This window comes from Oncorhynchus kisutch, linkage group LG30 (assembly GCF_002021735.2).
Source record: "Oncorhynchus kisutch isolate 150728-3 linkage group LG30, Okis_V2, whole genome shotgun sequence".
NCBI classification, from domain to species: domain Eukaryota; kingdom Metazoa; phylum Chordata; class Actinopteri; order Salmoniformes; family Salmonidae; genus Oncorhynchus; species Oncorhynchus kisutch.
Window position 1 is genome coordinate 23,354,181 of NC_034203.2, and position 24,200 is coordinate 23,378,380.

Sequence of the window (24,200 nt, forward strand, 5' to 3'; positions counted from 1 at the left end):
TGACTTTCTAGAGATGTATTTTCCTAGTGTGAAGCAGCAGCACAGCAGCAGTCAGTGGCTCACAGGATTACTCTCTTCACTGAATACAAAACCCTGAGGATATTAGCATAATGTCCCCAATTGCTTAATGACGCGATTACATGCTATTTATCCAACATCCTAAATGTAATCCACCGACTCAAAATATTTGTTCACAGTAAGAGCTCTCTGTATCACAAGACACTGTTACACAATGATGCTCAGTAGTCCATACAACTTGTGTGTGTGTGCGTGTACCCGCACTACGTGATTCACCTCATCCACTTTCAAACCTTACCTGAAAAATGTGCACTGACTGAGGCATCTTCAATCTAGATATACTGGTTTGTTGCGAGTGCACTTTGCTCCGGGTCAATTCTCAGTTTTCTGAGAAAGCTATCGCTTCTCTATACAGTGGCTTGCGAAAGTATTCACGCCCCTTGGCATTTTTCCTATTTTGTTGCCTTACATCCTGGAATTAGAATATTTTTTTTTGTGGTGTTTGTATCATTTGATTTACACAACATGCCTACCACATTGAAGATGCAAAATAGTTTTTATTGAGAAACAAACAAGAAATAAGACAAAAAACAGAACTTGAGTGTGCATAACTATTCACCCCCCCAAAGTCAATACTTTGTAGAGGCACCTTTTACAGCAATTCTATAAGCTTGGCACATCTAGCCACTGGGATTTGTGCCCATTATTCAAGGCAAAACTGCTCCAGCTCCTTCAAGTTGTACAGCAATCTTTAAGTCATACCACAGATTCTCAATTGGATTGAGGTCTGGGCTTTGACTAGGTCATTCCAAGACTTAAATGTTTCCCCTTAAACGACTCAAGTATTGCTTTAGCAGTATGCTTTGGGTCACTGTCCTGCTGGAAGGTGAACCTCCGTCCCATTCTCAAATCTCTGGAAGACTGAAACAAGTTTCCCTCAATAATTCCCCTGTATTTAGCGGCATCCATCATTCCTTCAATTCTGACCAGTTTACCTGCTGATGAAAAACACCCCCACAGCATGATGCTGCCATCACCATGCTTCACTGTGAGGATGGTATTCCCGGGGTGATGAGAGGGGTTGGGTTTGTGCCAGACATAGTGTTTTCCTTGATATCCCAATAAGCTAAATTTTTGTCTCATCTGACCAGAGTACATTCTTCCATATGTTTGGGGAGTCTCCCACATGCCTTTTGGCAAACACCAAACGAGTCTGCTTATTTTTTTCTTTGAGCAATGGCTTTTTTCTGGCCACTCTTCCGTAAAGCCCAGCTCTGTGGAGTGTACAGCTTAAAGTGGTCCTTTGGACAGATACTCCAATCTCCGCTGTGGAGCTTTGCAGCTCCTTCAGGGTTATCTTTGGTCTCTTTGTTGCCTCTCTGATTAATACCCTCCTTGCCTCTGTGAGTTTTGGTGGGCGGCCCTCTCTTGGCAAGTTTGTTGTGGTGCCATATTCTTTACATTTTTTAATAATGGATTTAATGGTGCTCGGTGGGATGTTCAAAGTTCCAGATATTTTTTTATAACCCAACCCTGATCTGTACTTATCCACAACTTTGTCCCTGACCTGTTTGGAGAGCTCCTTGGTCTTCATGTTGCCCCTTGCTTAGTGGTGTTGCAGACTCTGGGGCCTTTCAGAACAGGTGTATATATACTGAAATCTTGTGACAGATCATGTGACACTTAAATAAAGTCTACCTGTGTGCAATCTAACTAATTGTGTCACTTCTGAAGGCAATTGGTTGCACGAGATCTTATTTAGGGACTTCATAGCAAAGGGGGGAACACATATGCACGCACCACTTTTTTGTTGTTTTTGTTTTTTGAAACAAGTCATTTTTAAAATGTCACTTTACCAATTTTCACTATTTTGTGTATGTCCATTACATGAAATCCAAACAAAAATCAATTTAAATTACAGGTTGTAATGCAACAAAATAGGAAAAACACCAAGGGGATTAATACTTTTGCAAGGCACTGTATTACTAGAGTATAAAAAGTGTATTTACAGTACTCATGCCTCAGGACAGCTGGCAGTGTAGTTTTGGGATGGCTATGTGCATCCTCCACTACGCATAATATTACCCAGGTTAAAAAGGGAGTGATAACATTTTACATAGCTTATATTTTTCACTCTTGATGTACTCATGCCTTTTGGTGAGTTGATCAACTGTTGCATGATTGAACAGAGATGGGCAGTATTTCTGTAACCATACATGTTTTTGAAATACAAAATACACAAGAGGAATTGAAATGTGTATTTCACTGGCTTGAACTACAATGCAATGTATTTTGTAATTAGTTACAATTTAAATAAAACATGCAGTACTTTTCTATAACATTTTTCTAGCGTCTCACAATTTTGTGGCCCTCTATCACCCCAAATTTACTGCATTGGTATCGGAAGTGTGATGCCACTATGGTGTGATAAAAATGTCTGCTAAATGACAAATGTTGTGTGAAAATGAACATTTGCAAAGCACACTGGGTATTATTCTAATGATCTCCATCCCCAAAACAATATAAATGATACTGAACAAAAATATTAACGCAAGATGCAACAATTAATGATTTTACTGTAGTTACAATTCATATAAGCAAATAGTAAATTGAAATAAATAAATTAGGCCGTAATCTATGGATTTCACATGACTGGGCAGGGGCACAGCCATGGGTGGGCCTGGGAGGGCATATGCCCACCCACTGGGGAGCTAGGCCCAGCCAATTAGAAGGGCTTTATTACAGACAGAAATACTCATCTGTGGCATTGTCTTGTGACAAAACTGAACATTTTAGAGTAGCCTTTTATCATGCGGTTTAATCAGCTTCTTGATATGCCACGCCTGTCAGGTGGATGGATCATCTTGGCAAAGAAGAAATGAAAAATAACAGGGATGTAAACAAATGTGCACAAAATTTGAGAAATAAGCTTTTTTGAGCATGTGGAAAATTTCAGGGATCTTTTATTTCAGATCATGATCATGTTTTTTGAATTTGATTGAAATTGGTTCAGTGGGGACTGAGGGAGCACAGGGCCCAGGGAACATAGGGTGGACCCCGCTGGGGAAGAGCACATGATGTGACAGAATTGACTTGCAGTCGATCAATTTGTCAAGGAGAACAGAGACCATCTGTTTGGCTTTTTAAAAAAAACAAGGAATCTTGTCGCACAAAGTCTTATGAAAATGAAGTGCATTTGTGGTATACAGTGCCTTCGGAAACTATTCAGACCCCTTGACTATTTCCACTTTGTTACATTATGTATTAAATAAAATAAAAAAAATAAAAAAATCCTCAGCAATCTATACACAATGCCCAATTATTACAAAGCGAAAACAGGTTGAGAAATGTTAGCAAATGTATTACAAATAAAAAGCAGATACCTTATTTACATAAGTATTCAGACCCTTGAGCTCAGGTGCATCCCGTTTTCATTGATCATCCTTGAGATGTTTCTACAACTTGGAGTCCACCTATGGTACATTCAATTGATTGGACATGATTTGGAATGGCACACACCTGTCTATATAAAAGGTTCCACAGTTGGCAGTGCATGTCAGAGCAAAAACCAAGCCATGAGGTCGAAGGAATTGTCCATAGAGCAGGATTGTTTTGAGACACATCTGGGGAAGGGTACCTAAACATGTCTGCAGCATTGACGGTCCTAAAGAACATGGTGCCCTCCATCATTCTTAAATGGAACCACCAAGACTCTTCCTAGAGCTTGCCACCAGGCCAAATTGAGCAATCGGGGGAGATGTCAGAGATTTGACCAAGAACCCAATGATCCCACTGACAGAGCTCCAGAGTTCCTCTGTGATGAGAGAAACTTCCAGAAGGACAACCATCTCTACAGCACTCCACCAATCAGGCATTTATGGTAGAGTGACCAGATGGATGCCACTCCTTGTTAAAAGGCACACGACAGCCCGCTTGGAGTTTGTCAAAAGGCACCTAAAGAATCTCAGACTGTGAGAAACAAGATTCTGTGGTCTGATGAAGAGAAGACTGAACTCTTTGGCCTGAATGCCAAGCATCATGTCTGGAGGAAATGGTGGTGGCAGCATCATGCTGTGGGGATGTTTTTCTGCGGCAGGGACTGGGAGACTAGTCAGGATCGAGGGAAAGATGAATGGAGCGAAGTACAGAGAGATGCTTGATGAAAACCTGCTCCAGAGTGCTTAGGACCTCAGACTGGGGTGATGGTTCACCTTCCAACAGGACAATGACCCTAAATAAACAGCCAAGACAACGCAGCCGTGGCTCTGGGACGAGTCTCTGAATGTCCTTGAGTGGCCCAGCCAGCAGTGGTGGAGAAAGTACCCAATTGTCATACTTGAGTAAAAGTATAGATACCATAATATAAAGTTACTCAAGTAAAAGTCACTCAGTAAAATGGAAGTAAAAGTCTCAAGTATATTTAAAACCAAATAATTTAAGTATCAAAAGTAAATGTACTTGCTAAAATATACTTAAGTATCAAAAGTAGAAGTAAAAGTGTAAATCATTTCAAATTCCTTATATTAAGAAAAGCAGAGAGCAACATTTTCTTGTTTTTTAAATTTACAGATAGCCAGGGGCACACTCCAACACTCAGACATTATTTACAAAAGCAAATGCATTTGTGTTAGGTGAGTCTACCAGACCATAGGCAGTAGGGGTGACCACGTGTTCTCTTGATAAGTGGTTTAGGCTGTATCACAACTGGCTGTGATTGGGAGTCCCATAGAGCGGAGCACAATTGTCCCAGCGTCATCCGGGTTTGGCCGGTGTAGGCCATCATTGTAAATAAGAATTTGTTCTTAACTGACTTGCCTAGTTAAATAAAGGTTAAATTGAAAAATAAAAAATATATATAATAAGTGTGTAAATTTCAAAATGTCCCTGTCCTGCTAAGCATTCAAAATGTAAAGAGTACATTGGGTTGTCAGGGAAAATGTATGGAGTAAAAAGTACAATATTTTCTTTAGGAATGTAGTAAAGTAAAAGTTGTCAAAAATATAAATTGTAAAGTAATGTACAGATACCCCCAAAAACTGCTTAAATTGTAGTACTTTATTTTTTACTTAAGTACTTTACACCACTGTCAGCCAGAGCCCGGACTTGAACCCGATCGAACATCTCTGGAGAGACCTGAATATATCTGTGCAGCAACGCTCCCCATCCAACCTAACAGAGCTTGAGAGGATCTGCAGAGAAGAATGGGAGAAACTCCTCAAATACAGGTGTGCCAAACTTGTAGCATCATACCCAAGAAGAATTGAACCTGTAATCACTGCCAAAGGTGCTTTAACAAAGTACTGAGTAAAAGGGTCTGAATACTTATGTAAATGTACTCTTTTTTTTTCTCATAAATTTGCTAACATTTTCTAAAATGCTTTTTTTGCTTTGTAATAAAGGGTTATTGTGTGTACATAGATTTTTTTTCATTTTCCCCTCAATTTCAGAATATGGTGTTACATGACTTTTTCCAACTGTTAAGGGGTCTAAATACACTGCTCAAAAAAATAAAGGGAACACTTAAACAAACACAATGTAACTCCAAGTCAATCACACTTCTGTGAAATCAAACTGTCCACATAGGAAGCAACACTGATTGACAATACATTTCACATGCTGTTGTGCAAATGGAATAGACAACAGGTGGAAATTATAGGCAATTAGCAAGACACCCCCAATAAAGGAGTGATTCTGCAGGTGGTGACCACAGGCCACTTCTCAGTTCCTATGCTTCCTGGCTGATGTTTTGGTCACTTGAATGCTGGCGGTGCTTTCACTCTAGTGGTAGCATGAGACGGAGTCAACAACCCACACAAGTGGCTCAGGTAGTGCAGCTCATCCAGGATAGCACATCAATGTGAGCTGTGGCAAGAAGGTTTGCTGTGTCTGTCAGCGTAGTGTCCAGAGCATGGAGGCGCTACCAGGAGACAGGCCAGTACATCAGGAGACGTGGAGGAGGCCGTAGGAGGGCAACAACCCAGCAGCAGGACTGCTACCTCCGCCTTTGTGCAAGGAGGAGCAGGAGGAGCACTGCCAGAACCCTGCAAAATGACCTCCAGCAGGCCACAAATGTGCATGTGTCTGCTCAAACGGTCATATACAGACTCCATGAGGGTGGTATGAGGGCCCGACGTCCACAGGAGGGGGTTGTGCTTACAGGCCAACACCGTGCAGGACGTTTGTCATTTGCCAGAGAACACCAATATTGGCAAATTCGCCACTGGCTCCCTGTGCTCTTCACAGATGAAAGCAGGTTCACACTGAGCACGTGACAGACGTGACAGAGTCTGGAGACGCCGTGTAGAACGTTCTGCTGCCTGCAACATCCTCCAGCATGACCGGTTTGGCGGTGGGTCAGTCATGGTGTGGGGTGGCATTTCTTTTGAGGGGCCGCACAGCCCTCCATGTGCTCGCCAGAGGTAGCCCTGACTGCCATTAGGTACCGAGATGAGATCCTCAGACCCCTTGAGACCATATGCTGGTGCGGTTGGCCCTGTGTTCCTCCTAATGCAAGACAATGCTAGACCTCATGTGGCTGGAGTGTCAGCAGTTCCTGCAAGAGGAAGGCATTGATGCTATGGACTGACCCGCCCGTTGCCCAGACCTGAATCCAATTGGGACATCATGTCTCGCTCCATCCACCAACAGACTGTCCAAGAGTTGGCGGATGCTTTAGTCCAGGTCTGGGAGGAGATCCCTCAGGAGACCATCCGCCACCTCATCAGGAGCATGCCCAGGCGTTGTAGGGAGGTCATACAGGCACGTGGACGCCACACACACTACTGAGCCTCATTTTGAATTGTTTTAAGGACATTACATCAAAGTTGGATCAGCCTGTAGTGTGGTTTTCCACTTTAATTTTGAGTGTGACTCCAAATCCAGACCTCCATAAATTTGATTTCCATTGATAATTTTTGGATGATTTTGTTGTCAGCACATTCAACTATGTAAAGAAAAATGTATTTAATAAGAATATTTCATTCATTCAGATCTAGGATGTGTTATTTTAGTGTTCCCTTTATTTTTTTGAGCAGTGTACTTCCCGAATGCACTGTTTGTAATAAAATCAGCGGAAGTAGGCCAAGCCAAGGCATGGAGAACTAGAACAAACCGGAAGGGAAATCAGACCAACTGTCAGAACATAACTTTTCCCAGAATGGAAATAAAGCAGAAGATTGAATCCCAGAGTGAATTACCTCTGAGAACGATCATATCACCAGAGCATGTATAAGCACACATTTTTCAGATGGTAAATGTGTCTCCCTGCGCTCACTGTATTCCCACTGACCACCATTATCAAGCTTTCTAGAAATATAGCAATGTGGAAATGATGAATGGATGACGTGAGGACAGAAGAGGGATAAAGAGATTAACTTGCCCAAATCCAGAAGGGTGATTTTATTTAATTCCAGACTTGATTTATTCTCTCCCGGTTTTGAAAATGTTCTTCCCTTTCAAATAGCATGCAGTCATTGTTAAATCTGTTACAATTAAAATGCTCAGCACCTATAGAAATCCATCATGCTCATGTCTTCCCCCTTCAAGAGTCCAATGTCATCTACAAAATGGCTTCCAACACTCTACTCAGCAAACTGGATGCAGTCTATCACAGTGCCATCCGTTTTGTCACTAAAGCACCTTATACTACCCACCACTGCGACTTGTATGCTCTAGTCGGCTGGCCCTCGCTACATATTCGTCGCCAGACCCACTGGCTCCAGGTCATCTACAAGTCTATGCTAGGTAAAGCTCCGCCTTATCTCAGCTCACTGGTCACGATGGCAACACCCATCCGTAGCACGCGCTCCAGCAGGTGTATCTCACTGATCATCCCTAAAGCCAACACCTCATTTGGCCGCCTTTCGTTCCAGTACTCTGCTGCCTGTGACTGGAACGAATTGCAAAAATCGCTGAAGTTGGAGACTTTTATCTCCCTCACCAACTTCAAACATCAGCTATCTGAGCAGCTAACCGATCGCTGCAGCTGTACATAGTCTATTGGTAAATAGCCCACCCTTTTCACCTACCTCATCCCCGTACTGTTTCTATTTATTTACTTTTCTGCTCTTCTGCACACCAATATCTCTACCTGTACATGACCATCTGATCTTTTATCACTCCAGTGTTAATCTGCAAAATTGTAATTATTTGCCTACCTCCTCATGCCTTTTGCACACATTGTATATAGACCCCCCCTTCGTTTTCTACTGTGTTATTGACTTGTTAATTGTTTACTCCATGTGTAACTCTTTGTTGTATGCTCACACTGCTATGCTTTATCTTGGCCAGGTCGCAGTTGCAAATGAGAACTTGTTCTCAACTAGCCTACCTGGTTAAATAAAGGTGAAATAAAATAAAATAAAAAATTACTGATTTTTCAAGTTTCACACTATAGAATTCCAGAACTCACCACCTTGGAACCCTCAAATTGGATTTGACAAATGAAGGAACACTGCATTGATGTCTGGATGAATTGTCAAGAGGTAAGAGATGGCTTGATGTTCTCAGTCTGGCTACAATGGGTCAGAACAGAGGGATCTCCTACAGCCAGACAGGGTCTCCAGGGAATGTCTAGACTCTATAGACAGTCAGACCCTTCCTTATTTCCTCCTGAACACATTACTTATTTACATCCCAGATGTCATAAAAGTTTGAACACCTGATGGGTTACATTGAGAAATAAGGAAACTCAACCCCCAATGGCATGGAAACCCAAACCCCTAATGGCATATCAAATGTTAGGACTAGAATCTTTGAATGTGCTATCAGGTATGGAAGTAGTGTTAAGCTGGCAACTCATCATACTAGATGCAAGAATCCCTGTGGCCATGTACTTTTAGGCAACACCACCATCTGTTGGTGGGAGCAGCATGGAAGGGGCAAATGTGGTCGACGTTACAATAATTTCATAACACATACACCACTTATATTAAAGCATTTATATTCAAACTGTTGGATACTTCTATATTGCAATACCAATTGAGTGCCTTATGAATTCACCAACGATAGAGCACCTTTGAAAGAGGGGGAAAAAAAGTCAGGTAATAAAATGTGTATATATTTATTCACAAAACATCTTACTTCACTATACATGATCTTGAAATAATAGTCAGTGTCCTCTGAATTCCTATGTCAAGCGCTCATTCTTTTAAAAACTTTGTAAAAGGTAAATACAACATACTGTATCTTGAGGAGAGCTCAGAAGTGGTGCAACATAACCCTCCTTCATACAATTGGCACAAATCATAGATATACTGCCTTTCTATAAAACTCTGCAGAACTCTAAAGATGAAACATTCTCAGATTCTGGTTCAGGCAATAGGATTACATCTTACACATATGGGACAAACAGTACACCGACTACCACTGTCAAATAAAGAAAAACTTTTTTTTTATGAGACATTTCATAAAAATATAATGTAAAACGTGGTAGATAAAGTATTATGTACATTGAGGTAAATTATAATTGAAAGAAAACATTGGTCTGTTGAGGTATAGTTAACATTTTTCGATTGTGTTTTTACTTTTTAGCCAAAACTTCACATTGTTCCATTTCCTCCCTTTTCAGCAGAATCATGGGAGCACATATGGTGGACTTTGAATATGGTTCCATATAACATTCTAGATAAGTGAAAAGTAGGCATTGGGAGAAATAAGAACGCTCTTTTGTACTGGAGCCAGCATGTAGAAGCACATACTGCAGCTACTTGACACTTAAAAGCTACTGTAGAACATGTGACAAAGATGTCAAGGGAACTGTAGTGGAAATTCTAACCATAAGGGAAGAGAGACAAAATTGTTGTTTGAAGAATTTAATTAGAAGATTTGCAAAAATGGAGCGTTCAACAATCCACTCAACAGTGCAGTTAAAAGCCCAACGAACAGTGGCTCTCAGCTTTTAGAGAAATGTCCATCCTCTTTGTCTATGTTGCAGTTAGCAGATGTGTGCAAACAGGGGTGGGGAACATGGTGTATAAGAGGCGTTTAGCTTGTCTGTGCAGATTAAGACAGCTGACGTTGCCACCATTGTCTGTTACTTCCTGCAAGTTTACACACAGAGGAGTTCTTGCAGATAGTACAAACGGGATGTCACATACTGCGGTTGCACCCAGCTCTTATCTGTACGCCCAGACTTATGACTAAGTCACACAAGACAAGGCTGCATCAGCAAGAAAAACACTAGCATATAACACAAGAACAATTCTCTAAGTAAAACACAGGATAGCATGACTGATTTTGTCATTTTCCACAACAGAACTTTCAGGTTGGATCCCAATTATCAAATACTGTACGTTTCACAATGGCTTGCTTACCAGAAACATTGAAAAAATTCTGTTTCACAATCTGTACAGAGCTTAAATATCAATTTCCAATTTTGCGGTTGCATCAGAAGCCCACTACTAAATATGAATGCCTTGCTGCCTGCCTGCCTCACTGGTCGTTTTCCCCTTCTGCTAATCAGAGCATCTCATTCAATACACAACTGCGGGGCACTTCCTCGTTTAGTGCTTGAATTCAGGTCAGTGACAGCAGTAATCATGCCTGTATAATGATGGCTACATACTGTATCACTGGCAGAATGGGGAATTCAGTGACACACACTAGTTAAACTAAACTAATGGGGAATGGTACAGTATACAGGTATAAAGCACCATACATGACATAAACACACCACATTTGTAGATTATAGAACAATTGGGAAAGGAAATATCGTAAAACATTGACATTGGAGGGCGTAAATACAAGGTTCCTGGTGAACACTACACTAGCAGATAGTGAGCATAGTTAGTGGAGTCCTGCTGCTAGGGACTCAGAGGCGGTTGATGTTGCTGAGAGGAGTACCTGGATGTTTCTAGCTTCAGTAAAGTCAAATGCTGCTTCAGAAAGTGAAAGGCTGCTGGTGATTTGAGACAGAAGAATGCGGTAGAATGTAACATTTTTTGATGAGTAAATGACAACGGTTGCATCTTGTGTTCCACTGTAAAATAATAATACTTTTTTGGTTCAACACAAACAGTATATTATAGCAGCAATATTCTTCACCTCAAGTCTGATGAATGTGACCAAAAAACACAATCTATTGTTTTTCATCCACATGATGCCCGGTTGACCAGTTCTGCATTCTATGTATGGCACAACATTTAAAGGTTGTTTTGGTTGGTTAAAGCAGGTTATGCTGTAAACGTGCTGAAAGACAAAAACCAACACAACACAGTAGCAGATATGAATACATGTGCCTTTGTCAAAAAATATATATAAAAAAATAACACTACTCGTCAAACAAAATGCTATGGCACTTATTGACGAGCATCCATCTGAACTCTCTTCATCGTACTGTAGTCTACTCCTATTTGGGATTAGGATTTGTTTTTTATCATGTAAGACAACAATGCCCAAAAGTGCATTCCTTACTGCTGAAGCAAAACGAAACAATGTCTACAGAATTTCCTTTACTCGCTTAAATTCCTGTTTACTGTGTTTTGTCCTATTTGTCCTATTGGTTTTGTCCTAGAGAGATAAGAAGTGAGGTCACATGATCAAATCTATAAGTTTAAAAGCATAAGGATGTTACAAAGTAATAAATTAACATTTCGTTTTTTCTTTCATGCCAACAACGAAAGATCAACTACAGGACCTGTATAGGTCTCAAGGGGCTTTCTCACTGTCAAGGTAGAGCTGTACACATCTCTAAGATATACAAATGTACATTCTTGTTTGACATGTTATGCCCATAGATATGTGAAAACTCATTGACATAAAAGCAATAAAAGTTTTTCAGGAAATAAAAAAGCCTGCATAATGTAGCTCCATCAATGCCCTTAAAACTGTACAGGATGTATTACTGCTGAGAAGAGTGACAGGTAAACTGGTATCATGGTGTTGCTTAGGCCTAATGGCAACCCTGGGTTTTATTCATTAGTGCACACCTTAGCAAAAATGTTTAAAAACATTTATCTTATTAGATACATTTAGTCCAGGTAGACCCACCCTGTTTCAGTCCATTTCCTTCCGTTTGGTGCCTAATGAATATGACCCTGATCTCCACTGCATCATTTCCTATGGCAGTGGGAGGAGCCATTTGTTCAGAGAACCTCCTACTACTACATTAATGTATGATTGGATGACTGATTCAGAGAACTTCCTGGTTGTGGTTGAAATAACAAAAGAGCAGTTTGTATAAAATAGAGGTACATGTATATCTATCAGCGTATGTACACATGCATACAGAATGTACACCTGTATACACACACACACACACCAAATGCATTGGAATTGAGTACACCCATATACAACCACTCATATACAGTGCATTCAGAAAGTATTCAGACTCCTTGACTTTTTCCACATCTTGTTACGTTACAGCCTTATTTTAAAATGGATTAAATACATTTTCCACTAATCAATCTACACATAATACCTCATAACAACAAAGTGAACACAGCTTTTTCGAAAGTTTTGCACATTTATTAAAAATAAAAAACAGAAAAACCTTACTTACATAAGTATTCAGACCCTTTGCTATGAGAGTCAAAAATGGAGCTCCGGTGAATCCTGTTTCCATTGATCATCATTGAGATGTTTCTACAACTTGAACGTCCACCTGCGGTACATTAAATTGAAAATGATTTAGAAAGACACACACCTGTCTATATAAGGTGACAGTGCACATCAGAGCAGAAATGAGGTTGAAGAAATTGTCTGTAGAGCACCGAGACAGGATTGTGTAGTCACACAGATCTGGGGAAGGGTAAAAAAAAATTCTGCAGCATTGAAGGTCTCCATCATTCTTATAATGAAAGAAGTTTGCAACCAACAATAATCTTTCTAGAGCTGGCCACCCGGCTAAACTGAGCAATCGGGAGAGAAGGCCTTGGTCATGGATGTGGACAAGAACCCAATGGTCACTCTGACAGAGCTCCCGAGTGGTGCAGTGGTCTAAGGCTAGCTGTGCCACTAGAGATCTTGGTTCGAGTCCAGGCTCTGTCGCAGCCAGCCGCGACCGGGAGACCCATGGGGTGGCGCAAAATTGGCCCAGCGTCGTCAGGGTTAGGCAAGGGTTTGACTGGCAGGGATGTTCTTGTCCCATGAGCCCTCTAGCGACTCCTGTGGCGGGCCAGGCGCAATGCACGCTGACACGGTCGCCAGGTGTATGGTGTTTCCTCCGACATATTGGTGTGGCTGGCTTCCGGGTTAAGTGGGCATTGTGTCAAGAAGAAGGGCAGCTTGGCTGGGTTGTGTTTCGGAGGACGTACAGTACTCAACCTTCACCTCTTCTGAGCCTGTATGGGAATTGCAGCGATGAGACAAGACTAACTACCAATTGGATGTCATGAAATTGGGGAGAAAAAAGTTGTAAACTTTTAAATTATTAAAAAAGATAGATATCTTTGCAGGAATCCACCAAATCAGGTCTTTATGGTAGAGTGGCCAGATGAAACCAAGATTGCGTCACATCTGGCGGAAACCTGGCACCATCCCTACGGTGAAGCATGGTGGTGCAGTATCATGCTCTGGGGATGTTTTTCAGTGGCTGGGACTGGGAGACTTGTCACGATCAAGGTAAAGATGAACAGAGCAAAGTACAGACAGATCATTGATGAAAATCCTTGATCCTTGATGCTCCAGAGTGCTCAGGACCTCAAACTGGGGCGAAGGTTCACGTTCCAACCGAACAAGGACCCTAAGCACAGAGCCAAGACAATGCAGGAGTGGCTTCGGGAAAAGTCTGTGAATATCCTTGAGTGGCCCAGCCAGAGCCCGGACTTGAACCCGATCAAACAATTCTGGAGAGACCAGAAAATAGCTGTGCAGCAACACTCCCCATCCAAGTTTTTTTTAAATATACATTTGCAAACATTCATACAAAAAATTGCTTCGTCATTATGGGTACTGTGTGTAGATTGATCAGTGGGGAAAAAAATAATTAAATCAATTTTAGAATACGGCTGTAACGTAACAAATGTGGAATAAGTCAAGGGGTCTGAATACTGTCTGAATGCACTGTATACACTTTAAGGAACATATATACATAGCAATGAACAAGATATTGCATATTTCACTGCATATTTGACAAAGCTTAATGAGGTCATGTTCTGTTTTGCTTGACAAAACACATAAAAAAATATGGATCTGGCATCTGTAAAATAAACATTTTATGGTGAAAGATATTAAGTGAAATAAAGAAATTCATATAAGTAACACTTAATCATGTTTAAACAAAACACTTAAATAGACACTGACCTTGGTACTTTGAGAAATGACCAGAGAGAGGTATATCAAAATTTAGAATTTCTTTCAATGCATATTTTCTTTGATTCAGAATATTTGCAATGGAATTCCTACAGGAGGTCCCAATAAAGTCCAGCGTTTCTTGCATGGGGTAAGAAAGAAGGGATGGATACAGTCAGGCAAAACAACGGGAGGGACAGGAGGTTGTGTCTCTGCATCCAGAGTCTAGAATGTTATCCAGAATCCACCCATGTCCTGATGCAATCTCAGAGGAGAACAGAGGAGAGCAGAGAAGCAATCTCTCCAATCAGCCTTGATGGAATGAGACATTGAAAGGTACACACACCCACCTGAATTGTACTATCCCCTCCCTTCCTCTTCAGAGAAAGAGATGTCGAAGAGAACAGCACATAGCGATGGGGACAGAAAGAAAGTCCAGACAGACAGGTAGTCTTGACCCTCTAGTCTACATCTTGATGCCCTCTTGCTGGCTGAGCTGGGACAGGGACTTCTTGATGCGCAGCGCGGTGAGGCGGGCTGCCCCGTTGGAGTACCAACACTCCCTCATGATCTTAGCCATCACTCGCAGCACCTGGGGAGGGGACAGAGGTATGGGAGACAGTGGGTCAATATCACAAGCAGCAATAACACACCCACATCTTGTTTTGCAAGTTGTTGAGCACGGAGATAGTAGCTGCCCCCACCAATCGTTGAGTATACACCATGTCTGTAGCAATGTCACAATTAGAGTTGCAAAGCTACTGGTAATTTACCAGAATCTTCAGTATTTTTGGTTATTAACAGAAGTTCTATGGCAATCTATCATAACTTTGGTAATTTGTAATTGAATATAAAAAAAAAAAAAAGTTTTATTCATATTTGGTGTTCATTTTTTATATCTGTGTCCACATCGACTATGAATTTCTAGTAGATAGACCATATGGTTCCAGAGAAAATAGCCTAATTAATGAAAAAAAACATTAATTATCAATGGGATTATTTTCATTTACCTCTGAAACTTGTCCAACTATTTTCACAACTGCCACCAGTTTGAAACCAAAACATTGACAAATACATATTGACAATGTAAAATTAATAAGTGTCTAAAAATATTAAGCATATTTCATGCAGAATCTATCATATTAAACATAAATGGTATTCACTAAATGTATAGTTTTACAGCTTTTTCATTTTAATAATCATGTTTAATTATTTAATATATTTTACCTGTGATAAAGCCACAGAGGGACAGAGATAATTACCTGTGATAATCTAAAGTACAACAAACAACCACTAGATGTCTTGTGATAGATTTCATAAAATCCTTGGAAGATACCAAAATGCTGGTAGTTTACTGGTAAACTTCTGAATATTTACCCAGTAATATACCCTCCCTTTGCAACCAAAGTCACAATGTCATTCTTTGAAGTAGAATCACTGCTGTTGTGCAAGAACTCATGAGTGTGAGAGAGATAAACAGTGACAGAGACTCAGAGGCATGGTGTTGAACCTGCAGCAGAAGTCTGAACTAAGACTTCAACCCATAGTCCGCATGTCTCAGCAATGACAACGTTACCCTGTAAGCAATGGAGACACAATGGAGCTTTGACGTGAAGAGGCTGGTCAGATTTACAACATCCAGGCCACAGCCACAAGCCTGAATACCAATCCACAGCATCCCTATTTATCAATCCCCCGATCGCCGCCAAAGGTCCTGGCGGTCCTGTTGATGTGTCAGTGATTCTATGGTGTTGAATGCAGGGCTGTAATCTGCAGTATGCCCGGACACTGAACGCCTACTGTGAAGCATGAGCCGAGGCAGCGGATCGGACAGTCATGACGGTGCAGGACGAATTGGCCAATAGACTTTGTGCAAAAAATAACAGACAGAACATTGACATAACGATTTGGATAAATCAAAGACATTCTCAGCAGCTAATAGACAGAGTTGATGCCTGAAAAGTTTATAACAAAACTTTGGTATGGCTCTACTATTGCCAAGCTGTTACCTGCCCAACCTGCTCGCTCTCGGGAAAAGGCCAAATAAGCACCTAAGTAGGCCTAAGCAATAGCCCAAAATACATTTAAACCATAAACGCATCATTTTCCATGGAAATGTCAACGCATCATAAACAACGTTATTCCTATCAACCAATACATATTCCTTGAAGACTCGCACATCACGCAAATTATTCTGCAATGGCACGTCAATAGGGATACAGTGCAGTGTTTGAAACAAACACATCTTTAAATTAAATAAACACTATAATTATTCTTCAACCAAGACTTTGATTGTTCTTCTAATAACATATTTCACATTGCTAGAGCATGTACTATTAAATTGGCAGCTTTAAACACAGTAGAAACATTGGCTGTGTGCTTAGGGTCGTTGTCCTGTTGGAAGGTGAACCGTCACCCCAGTTTGAGGTCCTGAGCACTCTGGAGCAGGTTTTCATCAAGGATATTTCTGTACTTTGATTCCTTCATCTTTGCCTCAATCCTGACTAGTCTCACTGCCGCTGAAAAACATCCCCATAGCATGATGCTAGGCATTCAGGCCAAAGAGTTCAATCTTGGTTTCAACAGACCAGAGAATCTTGTTTATCATGGTCTGTGAATCTTTCAGTGCCTTTTGGCAAATTCCAAGCGGGCTGTCGTGTGCCTTTTACTGAGGAGTGGCGTCCGTCTGGCCACTACCATAAAGGCCTGATTGGTGGAGTGCTGCAGAGATGGTTATCCTTCTGCAAGGTTCTCCTATCTAAACAGAAGAACTGCAGAGCTCTGTCAGAGTGTGACAGTCAGGTTCTTGATCACCTCCCTGACCAAGGCCCTTCTCCCCCACTTGCTCAGTTTAGCTGGGAGGCCAGCTCTAGGAAGAGTCTTGGTGGTTCCAAACTTCTTCCCTTTAAGAATGATGGGAGTGTTCTTTGGGACCTTCAATGCGGCAGAATATTTTTGGTTCCCTTTCCCAGATCTGTGTCTCGACACAATCCTGTCTCAGAGCTCTACAGAGAATTCCTTCGATCTCATGGCTTGGTTTTTGCTCTGACATGCACTGTCAACTGTGGGACTTTATATAGACAGGTGTGTGCCTTTCCAAATCATGTCCAATCAATTGAATTTACAACAGATGGACTCCAATCAAGTTGTAGAAACATCTTAAGGATGATCAATGGAAACAGGATGCACCGGAGATCAATTTCGAGTCTCATAGCAAAGGGTCTGAATACTTAAGTTATCTGTTTTTAATTTTTAATACATTTGCAAATGTCAAAAATCTGTTTTGGCTTTGTCATTATGGGATATTGTGTGTAGATTGCTGAGGAAAAATATTTATTTATCAACTTCATAATAAGGCTTTAACGTAACAAAATGTGGAAGAAGTCAAAGGGTCTGAATACTTTCCGAAGCCACCGTTTATGAACGGGAGTCGGCATTTAGCATTCAACTTCTTCTAAACTTGAAAAGGGACTACTTCTAAATGTTATGTAGTAAAAACAGCCAAATATCAAAATCTAACATCGGTAACCACATTGTGGGCGTTACAATACATCAATGGTGATGGATGACCAATATACAGTGGTGTAAAGTACTTAAGTGGTACTTTAAAGTATTTTTACTTAAGTTGTTTTTTGGGGTATCTGTACTATTTATAAATTATTGACAACATTTACCTCACTACATTCCTAAAGAAAATAATGTACTTTTTACTCCATACATTTTCCTTGACACCCAAAGGTACTCGTTACATTGTAAATGCTTAGCAGGACAGGGAAATGGTCCATTCACACACTTATCAAGAGAACATGTGATCATCCCTACTGCCTCTGACCTGGTGACTCACTAAACACCACAATATTTGTTTGTAAATGATGGCTGAGTGTTCGATTGTGCCCCTGGCTATCCGTACATTATAAAAACCAAGAAAATGGTGCCGTCTAGTTTGCTTAATATAAGGAATTTGAAATGATTTATACTTTTACTTTTGACACTTATATATATCCTAGCAATTACATTTACTTTTGATATTTAAGTATATTTTACTCAAGTAGTATTTTACTGGGTGACTTTCACTTGAGTCATTTTCTATTCATCTTTATTTTGTACTCAAGTATGTAAATCGGACACTTTTTCCACCAGTGCCAATGTCCCATTTGTTAGATCAGATTTGTTGAATGTGCACCAATCCGGCGTCTTTCTATCCCCACGGTCTCTGTTCCATTGACGTCTTTACCGCATCTTATAATAAACATAGTTCCTGAACCAACATTGCGCTTCATTGTCGAGATGTCACGGACATGTGCTCCGCTTCAGAACCAGCGGTCTGTGTGAATGCTTTGCTTATTAGAGGAGACAGCTACACAACATGACCCTGGCTGGAACAGACCTGTCTAGACATCCAGATAAACTCATTCTCTTAACTAAAGGCTGCTGCTACGTGTATGTATGTATGCCGGCGGCTCACACCCACGCAGCCGAGCTGTGGAAATGTTTATGACTTTTAACATTGGCAACATTAGAGACAGAGAGAGAAAGCTCAGCACTGCTGAACGAACACCAGTCCATCTCCAGATTTAAAGTGAGGAGCAGCATAGACAAGGGCAGAGAGATGAGTCTCCTATTCATCTCTTTCAATGTGTCCCTGATGTGCTCTTTGTGTCCCTGATGTGCTCTCAGCTTTGAGTGATTTAAAACCGCTAATTTCTGCCTTGTTTCTCCAACCGCAGACAGAGTGAACAGAACAGACTGATGGGCCAGTTAGACTGATGGACTATAGACTGATGGGCCATTTAATATTAGCAAGCTTGGCCATCAATCCAGTGGTTTGCTTTACAGCTGACCTGGGATGCTGATGCTCTGGCAGCAGCCATTGTAACCTTGCAGGGGATGATGATTTGATTAGGAAGCTGTATTACTGCAAATTGGATGTAATCTAATTGTCTGTTCTCCAGCAATACAAAGTGCATCAATAAAGATAGAGGAGAGGGAGAGTGGATCTAGTGATGATGAAGTGGGAAGGCTGTTTGCAGGAGACCGAAAGGAGAGTAGAGACAAAACAATGGAGAAAGATAGAGAGAGGGGGAGAAAGCAAGAGACGGAGACAGAGCAGAGGTAGACAGACCAACCGAGAAACAGAGAGAGGGAGCGAGAAACAAAATGGATGATATTCCTAAGGGCAGTGCCTAAAAGGTAAGAAGTGCATAGTGTCATACCTCGCAGCTCTGCCACCTGTTGGGGATGTTGGCCCGTAGTTTCTGGTCACACACCACCCTCCTCATCTCCTCCACCGAGGGGTCTGGCTGGACCAGGTCATAGTAGGGCAGCTGGTAGTCCTCGTGGATACCTGGGGGGGGGCAACAGACACAGGATTGGCTTAGACAAAGGCTTACACAGAATAAAGGCCAATGCCAATCTTCGATACAATTCTGACAGAAAACATTGAAAATATCAGAGAATGACAAATGTGATCACACCAAGCCTTAAAGGGACAGATGAGAGAAGAGTCAGAGTCCCACAGATCCAAAGCCTTGTGTCAGTGGCTGGCTGCTCTGTGTAATGGACTTGATGCTTCAGAATTAGCCAAGGTCCTTGGGGCCAAAACAACTCAGAGATAAAAGGAGCATAGTGTTAACTCACCTCCTATTGAGCATCTCCGTGCGATCTCCCAAAACACCAGGCCCATGGCGTAGATATCTGCCCGCTTGAATGACTCAAAATGCTTCATGTTTATGGAGTCATCCAGGACTTCAGGGGCCATGTACCTGAGGAGACATTCACCAGACAGTTCCCTTTAGCCTCTCAGACAGAGTGACAACATGATCTCATTATTCTCAGAGTATCTTAAGTGACCCTGTACACTCTCAAGTCTATTGTCCAATCCTTCACTACATGGTTATCTGATCGAGGCGAGCCTTGCAGTGTTGTCAGGAGAGTGGGAGAGCAGGAGAGGGAAAGCGGGAGAGAGAGCAGGAGAGCGAGAAATAGCGCAAGAGAAAGAGGGCGCGAGCAAGACCGAGCGAGAGAGAGGGGCTGTAGTAGGTTAGAGTTCACGGTCCATCACAGTGTACATGAAAGGACAGGAAGGGCAGAGTGTGGCAAGAATACAAAGCCAGGCGACACATTAGCACACTGTCACTGACTGCAGCGCCGCCTGGTGGGGGGAACATGTCGTTGGAGGCCCCAGGGGACAGTGGTGATGAGATGGGGGGGGGGGGTTCCTCTGTCCTTGTGGGGACCTAAAATCCTCAAACGTCCCCACAAGGATAGTAAAACAAGGAATATTTCCATGTCCCCATGAGGACAAAGGCTATTTTAAGCTTAGAGGTTAGGTTTAGGTTATGGGTTGTTAGGGTTAGTTTTGGGGTTAGGGAAAATAGGATTTTGAACGAAAATGTAATTTTAGGTCTCCACAAGGACAGAAGAACATAATATGTGTTTGCACACGTCAGTGTGAGTGTGAATGTGCATGTGTGTGTGTGAGCCTGTGTGTGTGTTGAAGTGGGGTTGACAGCACACACAGAAAGACCGCATCAGTGAAGCGGATTAGCTGGTGCCTGCTGGTGACCGCTGTGACCAGCCAAGCCCCCCAGCACTGCTCGACATGCTCTGCACTACAACACTTCAGCTTCAACCTTCCTCCCTCACACCCCCTTCTTCCATCCCTCTGTAGAGCATTAGCCTGACACATTGTTGTACACGTAACCATTTTCACATCCTTGTCCATTCCTTATATCATTTATTTTTTTATTTTTTTTATTTCACCTTTATTTAACCAGGTAGGCTAGTTGAGAACAAGTTCTCATTTGCAACTGCGACCTGGCCAAGATAAAGCATAGCAGTGTGAGCATACAACAAAGAGTTACACATGGAGTAAACAATTAACAAGTCAATAACACAGTAGAAAACAAAGGGGGGGTCTATATACAATGTGTGCAAAAGGCATGAGGAGGTAGGCAAATAATTACAATTTTGCAGATTAACACTGGAGTGATAAATGATCAGATGGTTATGTACAGGTAGAGATATTGGTGTGCAGAAGAGCAGAAAAGTAAATAAATAAAAACAGTATGGGGATGAGGTAGGTGAAAAGGGTGGGCTATTTACCAATAGACTATGTACAGCTGCAGCGATCGGTTAGCTGCTCAGATAGCTGATGTTTGAAGTTGGTGAGGGAGATAAAAGTCTCCAACTTCAGCGATTTTTGCAATTCGTTCCAGTCACAGGCAGCAGAGTACTGGAACGAAAGGCGGCCAAATGAGGTGTTGGCTTTAGGGATGATCAGTGAGATACACATGCTGGAGCGCGTGCTACGGATGGGTGTTGCCATCGTGACCAGTGAGCTGAGATAAGGCGGAGCTTTACCTAGCATGGACTTGTAGATGACCTGGAGCCAGTGGGTCTGGCGACGAATATGTAGCGAGGGCCAGCCGACTAGAGCATACAAGTCGCAGTGGTTTAGTGACAAAACGGATGGCACTGTGATTACTCAGCAAACTGGATGCAGTCTGAGTGTTGGAAGCCATTTTGTAGATGACATCGCCGAAGTCGAGGATCGGTAGGATAGTCAGTTTTACTAGGGTAAGCTTGGCGGCGTGAGTGAAGGAGGCTTTGTTGCGGAATAGAAAGCCGACTCTTGATTTGATTTTCGATTGGAGATGTTTGATATGAGTCTGGAAGGAGAGTTTGCAGTCTAGCCAGACACCTAGGTACTTATAGACGTCCACATATTCTAGGTCGGAACCATCCAGGGTGGTGATGCTAGTCGGGCATGCAGGTGCAGGCAGCGACCGGTTGAAAAGCATGCATTTGGTTTTACTAGCGTTTAAGAGCAGTTGGAGGCCACGGAAGGAGTGTTGTATGGCATTGAAGCTTGTTTGGAGGTTAGATAGCACAGTGTCCAAAGACGGGCCGAAAGTATATAGAATGGTGTCGTCTGCGTAGAGGTGGATCAGGGAATCGCCCGCAGCAAGAGCAACATCATTGATATACACAGAGAAAAGAGTCGGCCCGAGAATTGAACCCTGTGGCACCCCCATAGAGACTGCCAGAGGACCGGACAGCATGCCCTCCGATTTGACACACTGAACTCTGTCTGCAAAGTAATTGGTGAACCAGGCAAGGCAGTCATCCGAAAAACCGAGGCTACTGAGTCTGCCGATAAGAATATGGTGATTGACAGAGTCGAAAACCTTGGCAAGGTCGATGAAGACGGCTGCACAGTACTGTCTTTTATCGATGGCGGTTATGATATCGTTTAGTACCTTGAGTGTGGCTGAGGTGCACCCGTGACCGGCTCGGAAACCAGATTGCACAGCGGAGAAGGTACGGTGGGATTCGAGATGGTCAGTGACCTGTTTGTTGACTTGGCTTTCGAAGACCTTAGATAGGCAGGGCAGGATGGATATAGGTCTGTAACAGTTTGGGTCCAGGGTGTCTCCCCCTTTGAAGAGGGGGATGACTGCGGCAGCTTTCCAATCCTTGGGGATCTCAGACGAGATGAAAGAGAGGTTGAACAGGCTGGTAATAGGGGTTGCGACAATGGTGGCAGATAGTTTCAGAAATAGAGGGTCCAGATTGTCAAGCCCAGCTGATTTGTACGGGTCCAGGTTTTGCAGCTCTTTCAGAACATCTGCTATCTGGATTTGGGTAAAGGAGAACCTGGAGAGGCTTGGGCGAGGAGCTGCGGGGGGGGCGGAGCTGTTGGCCGAGGTTGAAGTAGCCAGGCGGAAGGCATGGCCAGCCGTTGAGAAATGCTTATTGAAGTTTTCGATAATCATGGATTTATCAGTGGTGACCGTGTTACCTAGCCTCAGTGCATTGGGCAGCTGGGAGGAGGTGCTCTTGTTCTCCATGGACTTCACAGTGTCCCAGAACTTTTTGGAGTTGGAGCTACAGGATGCAAACTTCTGCCTGAAGAAGCTGGCCTTAGCTTTCCTGACTGACTGCGTGTATTGGTTCCGGACTTCCCTGAACAGTTGCATATCACGGGGACTATTCGATGCTATTGCAGTCCGTCACAGGATGTTTTTGTGCTGGTCGAGGGCAGTCAGGTCTGGGGTGAACCAAGGGCTGTATCTGTTCTTAGTTCTGCATTTTTTGAACTGGGGGAACGACACTGGACACTGTCCTCTTAATTATGATACCTACAGTTGAAGTCGGAAGTTTACATGCACCTTATCCAAATACATTTAAACTCAGTTTTTCACAATTCCTGACATTTAATCCCAGTAACAATTCCCTGTTTTCGGTCAGTTAGGATCACCACTTTATTTTAAGAATGTGAAATGTCAGAATAATAGTAGAGGGAATTATTATTTCAGCTTTTATTTCTTTCATCACGTTCCCAGTGAGTCAGAAGTTTACATACACTCAATTAGTATTTGGTAGCATTGCCTTTAAATTGTTTCACTTGGGTCAAACATTTCAAGTAGCCTTCCACAAGCATCCCACAATAAGTTGGGTGAATTTTGGCCAATTCCTCCTGACAGAGCTGGTGTAACTGAGTCAGGTTTGTAGGCCTCCTTGCTCGCACAAGCTTTTTCAGTTCTGCCATCAAATTTTCTATGGGATTGAGGTCAGGGCTTTGTGATGGCCACTCCAATACCTTGAGGTTGTTGTCCTTAAGCCATTTTGCCACAACTTTGGAAGTATGTTTGGGGTCAATGTCCATTTGGAAGACCCATTTGTGACCAAGCTTTAACTTCCTGATTGATGTCTTGAGATGTTGATTCAATATATCCACATAATTTTCATCCCTCATGATGCCATCTATTTTGTGAAGTGCACCAGTCCCTCCTGCAGCAAAGAACCCCCAAAACATGATGCTGCCACCCCCGTGCTTAAAGTTTGGGATGGTGTTCTTCGGCTTGCAAGCCTCCCCATTTTTCATCCTAACATAACGATGGTCATTATGGCCAAACAGTTCTATTTCTGTTTCATCAGACAAGAGGACA

The 24,200-nt window shown here is 42.3% G+C and overlaps 1 protein-coding gene across 1 annotated transcript in view; it reads right to left on the minus strand.

Annotated features, from left to right (window-relative positions):
* Positions 1-9,063: 9,063 nt before the first annotated feature.
* LOC109875264 (TGF-beta receptor type-1) overlaps positions 9,064-24,200 on the minus strand; it is a 51,309-nt gene continuing 36,172 nt past the window's right edge. The window contains exons 7-9 of the mRNA XM_020467550.2: positions 19,885-20,009; positions 19,461-19,591; positions 9,064-14,839 (exon numbers count right to left, since the gene is read on the minus strand). Coding sequence (XP_020323139.1) covers positions 14,714-14,839; positions 19,461-19,591; positions 19,885-20,009 — 382 coding nt within the window. The 3' untranslated portion in view covers positions 9,064-14,713. The remainder of the gene's footprint in view (positions 14,840-19,460; positions 19,592-19,884; positions 20,010-24,200) is intronic.